The sequence below is a fragment of the Lactuca virosa genome, chromosome 1 (assembly GCF_052849685.1).
Source record: "Lactuca virosa cultivar CGN04683 chromosome 1, Lactuca_virosa_CGN04683_v6, whole genome shotgun sequence".
Classification (NCBI taxonomy): Eukaryota; Viridiplantae; Streptophyta; class Magnoliopsida; order Asterales; family Asteraceae; genus Lactuca; species Lactuca virosa.
This window is the reverse complement of record NC_136426.1, coordinates 141,470,821-141,485,052: the sequence shown is the minus strand read 5'-3', so window position 1 is coordinate 141,485,052 and position 14,232 is coordinate 141,470,821. Positions and strand designations below refer to the sequence as shown.

Below are 14,232 nucleotides of genomic sequence, written 5' to 3'. Positions count from 1 at the left end.
TTTTTTTGGAATGATAATCTTGAACTTTGCATATACATGTTATGTTATGATTCTAATTTCTTCAAATTTCATTCCTTTATATTCAAAATTATTTGACAAATTTTATTATTTCCAAAAACATGAACTGCCGTAAGTCATTTTTATATTTTATATCAAATCGAGATAATCAAATTATCCTGTAAAATGCCAATCCGAACACCCTAGATTTTTGTCTAATAAAATATGAAATGTATAAGATTTAAATATTAAATACTATCACACGTACTCGAAACAGTGGGTCTTGGTGGAAATAATATGTATGGGCTAATGGACTGGTTCAAAAAATTCAAAACCCCAAACCCAAAAATTTCATTTCCCGCTTAACTTCAAACCTTAATCAAAACCAAAACCCAAGATCTATCAATACCTCAACCACTCAAATCCTTAACAAAACTTGCGATTAATTGATTTCAATCTACGATGTCCTCGTCTGCGGTGCGCCGGGTGAAAGAAAGCAGCGGTGGCGGCGGAGCTAAGGTCACCACCGTCCCACCATCAAAAACATCCAGAAGCACAACTCCGTTATCAGAAAGAATCATCTGTCGGGGTGGAGATTCAGTAAATATGACCACCGGCAAGGAAAACGCCAACAGTGGCAGACCCACTTCCAGGATTCGGACTGCAGCGAAGCCCCAGAAACCGCTCGTTCCGCCGATTGTTCGTGCCGATAAGGATAGCGTGGAACAGCGTGCCAGGTGGTCGACAAGTTCGTCTGTGCGACCAAGAGGTAGGAGCCAAAGTCCATCTGAATTTGTTAGGGTTACAAATGATGTGCGTAAAACTAGGGTTTCTAGGGTTTCAATGGATCGAAACGAGAGAAGTGTTAGCGTTGATAGGTCTGCTAGGGTTTCGGATAGGGTTGGCCTACAGAACAAAGGTTCCTCCAAAAATACTAATTCTAAATCTACTTCTGCTAATGGAGTTCCGGCTTCAAAAGTTTCCATAGCGAGTTTGGAGAAAAGCAGTGAACTTTGCAAAGAATCAAACCCAAAACCTACAGCGAAACCCCAAAATGCTAGGGTTTTTACGGTTTCCCCCAAAAGTGGTAAACAAAGAGACAATACATCACATCCAGAGATTTCAAACACCCAATCTAGCTCAGATTCGTTTGTGAAAGTCTCTGAAAGTGTTAAACTATTTGAGAAGTTCAGATCGAAATCCAGTGTAGGTTTAAAGTCTAGCAATTCAACTGAAAACGAGGAGATCAGTGTTCGTTCAAGTTTCAGAGACTCTGGTGGGAAGTTATCAAGCAGAGGTAGTACTTCAGATGCTTCAAAAGAGAAGGGGACAAGTGAAGACACACTAACTGCTCGATCAAATGCCAAGTACCCAAGTAAACTCCATGGAAAGCTTGCATTTTTGGAAGAAAAGGTGAAGAGGATAGCTTCAGATATCAAAAGAACAAAGGAAATGCTGGACTTAAACAACCCTGATGCATCAAAAGTGATGCTTTCTGACATTCAAGAAACAGTTGCAGGTATCGAAAAGGCAATGGGTGATGTTGTTAATGTTGAAACAGAGAAAAAGGATGATAATAATAATCCACAAGTTATTATCACAAAAACTAGTCCAATCAAGGAGTCAAGTGATGCAAAAAGTTCATCCAAGGGCTTGAATCCCGATGAACTGGAAGCAAGATTCTTTCCTCACCATAAGTTACTCAGAGACAGGACAACAAAAAACCATGAAACCCTAAAATCTGAGGTTGCTTTAGCTATTAGTGAAACTAAACATGAGTTATCAGATTCTTTGAGTAATAGTGAATCTAAAGTTACAATTAGGGGTAATTTGGAGATATGTGAAGTTCAAGAAACAGACAGCACTGTCAATCCAAAATCACGTGAATCTTTTTACAGTGGAAAGGGTAATGTTGAGTCAATGCTTACAGCTGATGAAACTTTTGAAGAATCTGATGATCAAGAAAACAAGGGACTCATGATATATGAAGATGATGTTGATGATAGTTTCAACAACGAGTTAAATGAAATTGGGCACAAGACTTGTACAGGTGGATGGTTTGTGTCTGAAGGAGAATCTGTTCTTCTTGCTCATGATGATGGTTCTTGCACCTTCTATGATGTTGCCAATTCTGAGGTACTAATCTTCTGTTTCTTTTTGACTTAATCTATACGTTATTGATTCGATTAGGTTCAAATTTGTTTGATAAGTGGTATAAAAGCTGTGAAATTCATATGATTTCTTTGATAATCGGCTTGATTTGTTTTATATTATGTATAAAATTGTGAAATCGGTTTGATTCGTTTATCAATTTATGTGTTATTCAGGAAAAATCCGTATACAAAGCACCAGCTGAAGTTTCACCGAATTTATGGAGAGATTGCTGGATACTTCGCGCACCAGGTGCAGACGGTTGTTCTGGGAGATACGTGGTGGCAGCATCCGCCGGAAACAGCCCTGAATCCGGTTTCTGTTCATGGGATTTCTACACCAAAGAAGTCAAATCCCTCCACCTCGAAGACGGAATCACCACCACCACCACAAGAACAGCACTCGCTCCATTACCCAACAACGTCCTAAACCGACGACATGAAATGACCAATCTACCTCCGGAGAATCGACAGTGGTGGTATAAGCCTTGTGGCCCGCTCATGATTTCAACCGCTAGTAACCAGAGAGGTGTTAGGGTTTTTGATATTCGTGATGGAGAAGATGTTATGAAGTGGGAATTGGGGAGTTTGATTGTCGGAATGGAGAATTCGAGTCCTTTGCAATGGCGGAATAGGGGGAAAGTGGTGGTGGCGGAGGTCGGTGGTGTTGGGTTGTGGGATGTGGCGTCGCTTACAGCTGAACCTTTGGTGACTGTGAATTTGAACGGGAAGAAGATTTTGGGACTTCATGTGAATAATACCGATGCAGAACTTGGTGGAGGTGTTCGCCAAAGGTAATGTTTTATCTGAAATCCAATTCCATCGTTACTCCATTGCAAATTTACAATCCACAAATCTAACGATTGTTTTGAAATACAGAGTAAGTTCATCAGAAGCAGAAGGAAACGACGGAGTATTCTGCACTTCCGATTCCATCAACGTTCTAGACTTCCGCAACCCTTCCGGGATCGGAATCAAAATTCCGAAACCCACAACCACCGTCCACTCCATCTTCTCTCGCGGAGACTCAATCTACCTCGGTGGATCCACCGCCACAACACCAACCGCCAGAAAACCGCCATCCACCGCCCAAATCCAACACTTCTCTATACGCAAACAGAAACTCTTCACCACCTACCACCTCCCGGAATCCAATTCCACCGCCCACCACCATCACAAAGCCATAACACAAGTCTGGGGTGACTCCAGTCTCACCATGGCTGTTTCTGGTTTAGGGTTGTTTGTATTTGATGCTTTGAAAGAGGATGGAATGCGGCCATTAATGGGTGGTGATTATGGTGGTGTGAAGGTGAGAGAGAGTGTTGGGCCGGATAATTTATATTGTCCTTCGTTTGATTATTTGGGGTCACGTGCTTTGGTTATATCCAGAGATAGGCCTGCGTTTTGGAGGTATTTGGCTTAGGTATGATTCATGAATATGATTTATGGTTTTTGAGTTTGTGTTATATGTGTTTTTATGTTTTTATATTGTAATGTGGAAAATTATGGAATGTTTTAAATTTATAAGTTTGAATCATCGAGTTCACTTGTTCGATGTTTATTAATATTATGGATCTTTGTTATGTTATGTTGATCTTATGAATGTCTTTCCCAAATGTTGGATATAAGTAGAACTCCATGATTATGTAAATGAATTGCTCTTGCTGTCTCATCCCAAAGAATAGTTGTGTGTAACTGTTTCAAAATAGGTCTTAATGCTACATTTGAAAGAGGAACTTGAAGTTACATTAAAAGATCAATGGCATGTGAATGAAATCCCTTGGGTTTTCTATTATAAATAACGATTGTTTGATATGTAGGAGGACGGATCTAACTCGGTCAGAGTTAGGTCGTTTAATGTTACAATTAACAAGGTTTGATTCAATCTTATAGTCTTTTGATATTCTTTTTATTGGGTGTGGAAGAAATTGAATTTGACTTAATAAGGTTTTAACTAAATTAGATTTTACTCAATAACAGTTATTAAACGTCTTATAAGAAATGAAATAAGGTTTTGTAAAAATGTTTAATTATGTAAACATGAAATAACACTTTTTTGACATGTTTTTTTGTGTAAATATATAAGATTATGTTTGCGAGACCAGCTGAAAAAGCTAGGTGGTAGCTACAAAATATTTGATTACTAAGAATTTAATTGATAAAAATGATGGTTGGTAAAAACTAGATGATAAAAAAACTGAAAAATATAAAATAACATAAATGGCTATGTACAAATTAGTTTAATATTTTAAATGATTATAATCTAAGTTGCATAATTTGATACTCCCTCCGTCCCAAAATTATAGTCAATCTTTTCTTTTTGGTTTGTCCCAAAATTATAGTCAATTTCTAAAAATAAATAAAATTTTTACAAAAATACCCCCTCATTAATTCTTAACCAACTAAGCATTTAATGGACATTAAATGCAAAGTAATGACAAAACTGTCATTTTATTATATAAAGTTACTGGTAATTAATGCTTCCTTAATCTGTGTGTTTTTCGTCTGTGGACAATAATTTGGGACAGAGGGAGTAAAATATAGAGTAAATTACAGTCCTGGTCCCTGTGGTTTATATGAAATAACACTCTTGGTCCGTAAATAACACTAATGGTCATTATTAAGGGTTTGGATAACACCAGAGATCCTCCCCTCTAACAACCCTAATGAAGGGTTGTTAAGACATTTTAAAAAGACAAAAAAGCCCTTCTACCATTGCTTCCACCACCACTCGCCCACCTACCCGCCACCATCAGCTCCACCATCGCCCATCACCATCAACACCATTACTATCACCAACATAACCAATCACCAATCACCACCACCACAACACCACACCTACTCCACCACTCTCACAACTACCATGCCACTGCCACACCATCATTGTAACTTTAATGATGATTTAGCATTTATGTGTTTCTTCACTGTTGAAGCTACTCTAAAATATATTAAATAGATTAAAGAGTTTTAATAAAATAGTTAAACGAGACATAAACTCAAGAATCACCATTGCCAACACATGAACACAATGGAATTCGACACTCCAAGGTTTAATAAGAGATTTAAGAGGTTATTAAGAGTTTATTAAAAGTTTAATAAATTTTATTAAGGGAATGAAATGTTTGGTAATGAACTTGGAGGCTATTAAGAACTTATTGAGTAATGAAGTTGTTAGATGTCTACATAAGCCATCCTTTGACTTTTATGATATCCAAATGACTTAATCATTAAAAAATAGGTAAGATATGACTTTAAAAAGATAAATTATATTATCAAGATGTTTTCAAGTCATTATGAATCATTGGTAAAAGTTGGGAAAGTTTAGGATAAAAAAAGGAGGGGTGGGTAAGATAAGATGCTAAAAGTGAAAATCTAAGACGTCGGTTCTAACACAACTGTCCTGATTCTTGTTTGTTTACTTTCTAAATGTACTAGAAGTCTTCTATGAGTGTTAGGATGAAGTAGGAATGTTTTAGACAATTTTTAACCCTTATCTTGAATCAATAGGTGGGGATTAAAGAGTACACAGGAAATATGAGTAAATGTGAATAACAACACAAGTGAGTGATGTGAAACCTACCGAATAATGTCCTATATATAATAATAATATGTTTTTAAGACTTACATTCATTTGTATATGTTTACACCTTGTGTGCTATGTGTTATATTATGTATACATATTATGTGTATTCATAAAAAATGGGTTTTCATTAAAGAGTTTTGAATAAGAAGAAAGTGACAAGTGTTTTGAAAAGGGTTTTCACATATAATTTGTGCATTTATGTAAGACGGGAAAAGGCATGTGCATGTCCTACCAAGTCTATAGCAATGTGACTTAAGTGACTAAAGCGAGAAAAATGTTGTATGATATTCTAGACATTCCATATGTGTACATGATTCTCTTTACCTTGAGTACCAAACCGGTGATTTATTGCACACCGTACCCTTAAGTGTAACACCGGGTTCCTGGTATGTATTTCAATTATAAATTATTCATTTCAGGAGAGCAACTCGACGAGTTGGAAGCCCCAAACTCGTCGAGTAGAGATCAGAAGGGATGCAGGTTTTAAGTAACCTACTCGATGAGTTGAGAGCCCTCAACTCGACGAGTAGGCTGGCCGGGGTGAAACCCTAATTTCGGGGTTTTTCACCCTATTTAAGCATCTTAATCCCCACATGCTAGCCTCATTTCCATCCTCCAAGTCCCAAACCCAAAATCACGAAATCCTAATGCATTGTATGAGCTTATGAGTCATTTTGAGTGAGTTTTGTGTGTGTTGAAGCTTGTGAAAGAAGGAGAAGCTTGGGGATTCAAGAGGAAGCTAGTAGATCCAGAGACACCACTTCATTCTCATCATTTTCTGGTAAACAAGTCTCAAACTTGCTTAGTGAATTCTTAGATCTCCTTATTATCACTTTATTGAGTTTTTGGTCCAAGAAGCATGATCCTTGGGAAATAGACGTCCCAAATGAGTATACCTTCATATCTAGAACCATGGAGGGCTTTCATGGCATAAAGGTGCAAACTTTATGGCCATTGAAGCCCCATTTAAGCTTTAGGATGTCATTTTGGCCTTTTAAGCTCCAAAAGGCCATGCATAGAAGGAAAGTTAGAAGCTTTACGTATTTCTGAAGTATCTAGGGTTCAGATCTCAGTGTATATGCCTTAGTTTGGAGTATTGATGGCTTGTGGACCAAGATCTAGGTCCTAAAGAGTTAGGGTTTGAGCTAAATCCATTAAGTAAGGGTATTAACGGGTAAAGTTGGAAACTTTACCCTTAAAAGGACAATTTCAGTGTATATGTGGAGTATGGAGCTTAGATCTGAAGAATAGGGGCTTAATCTATTAAGATGAAGCAACAGACTGAAGAACTCGACGAGTTCATAGAGGAACTCGACGAGTTGGTTCGATTTGTCTCGATTTTGTAAAGAACAGAACTCGGCGAGTCTGAGGGAGGACTCGACGAGTTGACTCGTTTTATCACGACTGAGAGTAGCATGGAAACTCGGCGAGTCAGGGGGATGACTCGACGAGTTGAGTCAACTTAGGGTTGACTTTGACTTGACTGGACGTTGACTTTGACCATGACTTTGACTTTGAACAAGGTTGATCCGTGAAGGGGGTTTTGAGTATGGAATGGTATCTAAAAGGTTATTATGTATAGGGTGTGAGTAGAGCCGGTTTCAGAGCAGGGATACTTCAACTATTCACACGACATTGAGGTGTGTTTCCTCTAGTAGGAACGGGTCTACAACACCAAGGCCGACCCGTGTATGTGATCTGATTAGTAGTCGAGTGTGGGCGAGGCCCGTATCTCATAGATAGCTGATATGGTACGAATGGATATGCTTAGTTATACTTGTTGTTTGTGATATACTTGTATGTGTTTCATGATTATCTGAGTGTGGGCGAGACCCGTATCTCATAGTAGCTGAGTGTGGGTGTGGCCCGTATATCAAAGTAGCTGAGTGTGGGCGAGACCCGTATCTCATAGCAGCTGAGTGTGGGTGAGGCCCGTATCTTAGAGATAGCGGAGTGCGAGCGAGGCCCGTATCTCCTAGTTAGATGAGCGTGGGCGGGGCCCGTATCTCATTGAGTGTGGGCAGGGCCCGTATATCCTAGTTGCATGATATGTGTATGGTATGTGGTAGTTTGGGGAGCTCACTAAGCTTCATGCTCACGGTTTTCAATTTTGGTTTCACATACCTCTGGTAGCAAGGGGAAGAGCTCGGGATGGCTGCATTGTGCACACCGTTTATGTTTTAGCCTGGGATGTTTTTACTTTGACATTTTGATATATATTGATATGATGTTGAGATTGTATGATTATGCTTGATGATCATGGGTTATATAATATATAAAAATGAAATTTTTGGACTGTATTTTTGGGATTTTACAAGTTGGTATCAGAGCCTTGGTTTGAGGGATTCGGGCACACTCTCGGGTGTGTCTGAACTCAAAATGAGGACTTCGTATAAATTTTTTAAAAGAAAACCATTTTTACAAAAAAGATTTTGAAAAGAGAAAATGGTGTGGTGCATGCAATCAACCGAGCTCAAGTAAGTTCTCCCAAATTACCCATACAAGTTTGTTATGTTATGATATGATTATGAGAACTGCATGCTAGATTAGGGCTAAGGATCTAGGAATGATGCCTTGTATGCCTGTTATATGTGTATGAGAACTGCAAGCTAGTTTAGGACTAAGGATCTAAGAAGGATGCCTTATATGCCTGTTGTATGTGCTTGTTGAACTGTATGCTAGTAATGATTAGTCAGTAATATGATGGCCTGAGTAGGATGCCTGATTATGGTTACTCAATGCTCGAATGCTGCTTGCTTTGTGCTTTTAGGAGTTCTAGTTATCTTTAACTAACTAGTAAACGAATATGTTAAGCTACATATTACGAGGACTAAATAATTTCAGAAGGTTAGGTTTAGCTCTATTTCGCAGCTCTCGTTTGAGTCTAACCGTTGTAGGGTAGGACCTCTGATTCGAAAAATTATCTAGTCTTAGTGATATGTAATAGTATTCGCGAGCTAGTTAGGGAAAGATAACAGGGACTTCTTATGCAGCTGATGGAGGAGAGTGGGATGGTGATTACCCTAGGGCAAACCTAGGATGAGATTAGAACGAGAACAACAGTAGTAGAAGGGACTTGGTGGAGTCAAGGCAGTTCTTGAGGAAAGTACGGATAGATGTGGAAGGTAGTATGGGCCCGTACTACTGAAAGCAGAGGATCCGTACTCGAATCAAGGAAAACTGAGATGAATCCAGGAAACTTGTAGTGTGTGTGATCCCTTGAGTTATGATGAGTATTATGATATTTGTTATGGTGTATTTTCATAATGGTGACACTACGTACTAGACCAGTTGGCATTTCGGGAGCCGGTGAGGGATCAAGCTCGGGCTCTGGAGCCGGGCAACTTGATGAGCAGATGAGAGAGTTCATTTCATCTGAGGTCACGCGTAGTATTTTAGACCAGAATCCTGTGATCTCTGGTACGGTCAAGGAGGGCATCTTAGAGATACTTTATGAGAGGTTGGGTGCATTCCGCATCAAGATGGTGGCCATGCTAGGGGCACGCACGATGACATTCAGGGAGTTCCGAGATTGCGAAGCTCCAGACTACCATGGGGCTCGGGACCCCATTGCTAGCAGTCGGTGGTTGGCGGATGTCGCCAACGCCTTCGTATGAGCCGATGTCCCAAGGGGGACAAGGTCCGACTTGCTTCCTGGCTTCTGAAGGACAGAACACGTGACTGGTGGGAGGAGGTCGGACATGCCATTGATGATGCAACTCTTGAGCCTATGACTTGGAGTGACTTTTCGGCTAGGTTCAGAACCGAGTTTGCACCTATGATTGAGGTGCAACAGCTTTCTAGGGAGTTCCAGGATCTCCAACAGACGACTGAGACAATGACGAAGATCACCGCCAAGTTTAGGGAGAGGGCCCTTCTCGTTCCGCAGTATGTGACAGACGAGGAGATGAAAAAGGCCCGGTATCATGAGATGTTGAGGAGCGACATTAGACAGTTTGTGATCCGATCCAACTACAAGACGCTGGAGGATACGATAGCGAGGGACCGTGAGAGAGAGATTGATTTAGAGATGGAGAGGAAGAGGAAGTCAGAGACGGTGTCTGGTGTGGAGGGCTCGAGCAAAAAGCCCAAGGTAGATTCCCGAGGGAAGGGCCAGTAGGGTCGAGGCCGCTGCGACAAGTGTGGTAGGACGCATGAGGGCACGTGCAGGGCGGGTAGTTCGGGCTGCTTCAAGTGCGGCCGAACTGGACATGTCAGCAGGGATTGCACTGCTACCACCACCACCACCACAGTATCTGATCTGATTTGCTTTAAATGCAATCAAAGGGGCCACAAGAGGTCCTAGTGTCCGAGTTTAGCAGCAGCAGGGAAGGTGGCGGCACCCGCTCCTGCTACGTTGAGGATTACAGATGGCCGACAGGGCCGGACAGAGGCTCCAGTGGTGAAGAGCAGAGTCTTCCAGTTGACAGCAGAGGAGGCACGTGCAGCTCCTGATGTCGTTATGGCTATATATCTTCTCCTTATCTCTTTATTTATATTTATTGTCGCTTATGTTTACGTGTTTTGCTATAGGATAGTTCTTAGTGAATGGTATATCTGCTCTAGTATTATTCGATTCGGGGGTTACCCGATCCTTTGTATCGCTCGCACTTAGCAAGCGATTTGTTGGAGCTCCGGGGGAGCTAGACTCTCCGCTGGATGTAGAGATAGCGGATGATAGGACCGTTCGTTGCGAGGGTTCATCGGGGATGTACATTGCAGTTGTTCGATGAGCACTTTCCAGTAGATTTGGTCCCCATTCCCCTGCAAGGGAATAAGGTTATTGTGGGTATGGAATGGTTGAGTCCCAATGGAGTAGTGATCGACTGCGAGCAACAGCTAGTGCGAGTTCGGACCCCAAATGGGGGAGGGTTAGTGATTCAGGGCGAGAGGCCGTAGGGTGGACCTACTCTATGTTCAGCAGCGAGAGCGAGGCGCTACCTTTAATAGGGTTGCGCATGTTATGTCACCTATGTTATGGATACCCGAGATAAGGGTAAGGCGACCGTAGATGATGTCTCGATAGTGCTGGAGTACCCGAACGTGTTCCTATAGGATTTGCCTGGGATACCTCCGGAGAGGTAGGTAGAGTTCACGATTGACCTAGTCCCTGGTGTGGCTCCGATAGCCAAGGCACCGTATCGGTTGCCTCCTCCTGAGATGCAGGAGTTGTCTACACAGCTGTAGGAGCTGTTAGGCAAGGGATTTATCAGGCCGATCAGTTCGCCATGGGGAGCCCCGATCTTGTTTGTGAAGAAGAAGGACGGGTCACATCGGATGTGTATAGACTAATGGGAGTTAAATAAGGTAACGGTGAAGAACCGCTATCCTCTCCCGATGATTGATGATTTATTTGACCAGCTTCAGGGTGCATCTTGGTTCTCCAAGATCGATCTACGATCGGGTTATCACCAGATGCGATTCAGGGACGACGACGTGCCGAAGACAGCCTTTTGGACTCGCTATGGTCACTATGAGTTCGTGGTGATGCCGTTTGGGCTCACCAATACTCCTACCGCATTCATGGACCTCATGAACCGTGTGTGCAGACCGATGCTGGACCGGTTTGTAATAGTCTTCATCGATGATATCTTGGTTTACTCCAAGACTCAGGAGCAGCATGAGGAGCACCTGAGAGAGGTGCTAGAGACACTGAAGAGGGAGAGACTTTTCGCAAAGTTCTCCAAGTATGAGTTTTGGTTGCGCGAGGTGCAGTTTCTGGGGAACCTTGTCAACCAAAAAGGTATCCTGGTCGATCCGGCCAAAATAGAGTCCGTGATGCAGTGGGAGGTTCCGAGGTCTCCATCTGAGATTCGGAGTTTTCTTGGTCTAGCGGGTTATTATCTAATATTCATCTAGGATTTCTCCAAGATTGTTGTTCCCTTGACCCGACTGACCAAGAAGTCGGTGACATTCCACTGGGGGCCTGAGCAGCAGGCAGTCTTCGAGACTCTCAGACAGCGGTTGTGCGAGGCACCGATTCTGACCTTGCCAGAGGGCATAGATGATTTTGTGGTTAACTGTGATGCGTCGATCACAGGTATGGGTGTAGTGCTGATGCAGCGGGGTCACGTGATAGCATACGCTTCGAGATAGTTGAAGCCTCATGAGGCGAACTACCCGACGCACGATTTGGAGCTGGGGGCTGTAGTTTTCGCCCTCAAGATTTGGCGACACTACCTCTATGGGGTTCTTTGTACCATTTACACAGACCACAAGAGTTTGAGGTACCTCATGGATAAGCCGAATTTGAACACGAGGCAACGTCGGTGGTTAGATGTGGTAAAGGATTATGACTGTAAGATCCTTTATCACCCGGGGAAGGCCAATATGGTGACCGATGCTTTTAGCCGCAAGGCAGTGGCGGTTTCGATTTGGGATATATGCTTGAGGATGACAGTGATTACTCCGTTGCTGGAACAGATTCGGGAGGCGCAGGTCGAGGGTATGAAGGAAGAGCGCCGAAAGTGTGAGCGGATCATAGGTCAGGTGGCCTCATTTGATTACGACAGCCGCGAGTTGTTGACCTTGTATCGGAGAGTCTAGGTTCCTTATTGGGGAGGTGTACATCAGGTAATGATGGAGGAGGCCCACAAGTCTAGGTTCTCCATCCATCTCGGGGCGACGAAGATGTATCGGGATGTTCGCCTTGATTATTGGTGGCCCTGCATGAAGCGGGACATAGCATGGTATGTGGAGCGGTGCTTGACTTGCAGGAACGTCAAGGCCGAACATTAGCAACCTCACAACAAGATGCAGCCGTTGGAGATTCCCGTGTGGAAATGGGAAGATATCACTATGGATTTCATCACGAAGCTTCCCAGGACCGCACTTGGAGTAGATTCGATATGGGTCATCGTGGATCCGTTGACCAAGAGTGCTCATTTCATCCCGATCCAGGAGACTATATCGGCTGAGAAGCTAGCCAAGATCTATGTGCGTGAGGTGGTGGCACGTCATGGAGTGCCGGTCTCGGTTATTTCAGACCGAGATGTTCGCTTTACTTCCAGATTTTGGAAGCGGTTTCATGACGAGATGGGTACTTGTCTTCACTTCAATACAACTTTTCACCCTCAGACAGATGGGCAGAGTGAGAGGACGATTCAGACTCTAGAGGACATGTTGCGTGCGTGCGTATTAGATTTTGGTGGGAGTTGGGATACGTATCTTCCGTTAGCGGAATTTTCGTATAACAACAGTTATCACGCTAGCATAGATCGACCCCCATTTGAGATGCTCTACGGGAGGAAGTGTAGGACCCCGATCTATTGGGGTGAGGTCGTTCAGAGAGTCATGGGGAGCACCAAAGTGGTACCTAAGACCACTGAGATGATCCAACAGGTCCGGAGCAGACTCCAGACTGCTCAGAGTCGGCAGAAAAGCTATGCCGACAAGCAGCGGTCAGACCTGGAGTTCCAGTTGGGGGATAGGGTTCTCCTGAAGGTGTCACCTTGGAAGGGTATCATGCGGTTCAGGAAGCGGGGCAAGCTGGGCCCCAAGTACATCGGTCCGTTTAGGGTTTTGGATCGGGTGGGCCGGGTTGCATACCGACTGGATCTGCTAGCTGAGCTCAGTCAGATCCACAACACCTTTCATGTCTCTCAGTTGCGGAAATGTTTAGTGGATGATTCCACAGTCGTGCCCTTGGAGGATATACAGGTGGACGACCGCCTGAATTGCATTGAAAGACCCGTTGTGATTCTAGACCAGAAGACAAAACCTTGAGGAACAAGGTTGTGCAGTTACTGAAGGTATAGTGGCAGCACCATAAGGGCTCGGAGTGGACTTGCGAGCCAGATGAGGAGATGAGGGAGCACTACCCAAAGTTATTCGAGGCAGCAGACTTCGAGGACGAAGTTTGAGACAAGTAGGGAAGAATTGTAAGGCCGAGTTCCTGGTATGTATTTAAATTATAAATTATTCATTTTAAGAGAGCAACTCGACGAGTTGGAAGCCCCAAACTCGTCGAGTAGAGATCAGAAGGGACGCGGGTTTTAAGTAACCTACTCGACGTGTTGAGAGCCCTCAACTCGACGAGTAGGGTGGCCGGGGTGAAACCCTAATTTCGGGGTTTTGCACCCTATTTAAGCATCTTAATTCCCACATGCTAGCCTCATTTCCAACATCCAAGTCCCAAACCGTAAATCACGAAACCCTAATGCATTGTACGAGATTGTGAGTCATTTTGAGTGTGTTTTGTGTGTGTTGAAGCTTGTGAGTCATTTTGAGTGAGTTTTGTGTGTGTTGAAGCTTGTGAAGGAAGGATAAGCTTGGGGATTCAAGAGGAAGCTAGTAGATCCAGATACACTACTTCATTCTCATCATTTTCTGGTAAGCAAGTCTCAAACTTACTTAATGAATTCTTAGATCTCCTTATTATCACTTTATTGAGTTTTTGGTCCAAGAAGCATGATTCTTGGGAAATGGACATCCCAAATGAGTATATCTTCATATCTAGAACCTAGAGGGCTTTCATGGCATAAAGGTGCAAACTTTATGGCC

At 42.8% G+C, this 14,232-nt stretch overlaps 1 protein-coding gene across 1 annotated transcript; it reads left to right on the top strand.

Moving 5' to 3' along the window:
- The first annotated feature begins 311 nt into the window (after positions 1–311).
- On the top strand, positions 312–3,730 carry LOC145159099 (Transducin/WD40 repeat-like superfamily protein). Its single transcript, XM_079077999.1, has 3 exons — positions 312–2,133; positions 2,325–2,941; positions 3,027–3,730. Exons 1-3 carry the CDS (start codon positions 460–462, stop codon positions 3,568–3,570), a joined length of 2,835 nt encoding a protein of 944 aa, XP_078934125.1. The 5' UTR covers positions 312–459; the 3' UTR covers positions 3,571–3,730.
- Positions 3,731–14,232: the final 10,502 nt, after the last annotated feature.

Coding starts and splice junctions, on each gene's coding strand:
- LOC145159099 (XM_079077999.1), top strand. CDS start 460: ATGTCCTCGTCTGCGGTGCGCCGGGTGAAAGAAAGCAGCGGTGGCGGC. Junction 2,134..2,324: donor ATGATGTTGCCAATTCTGAG/GTACTAATCTTC, acceptor TGTGTTATTCAG/GAAAAATCCGTATACAAAGC. Junction 2,942..3,026: donor GGTGGAGGTGTTCGCCAAAG/GTAATGTTTTAT, acceptor TTTGAAATACAG/AGTAAGTTCATCAGAAGCAG.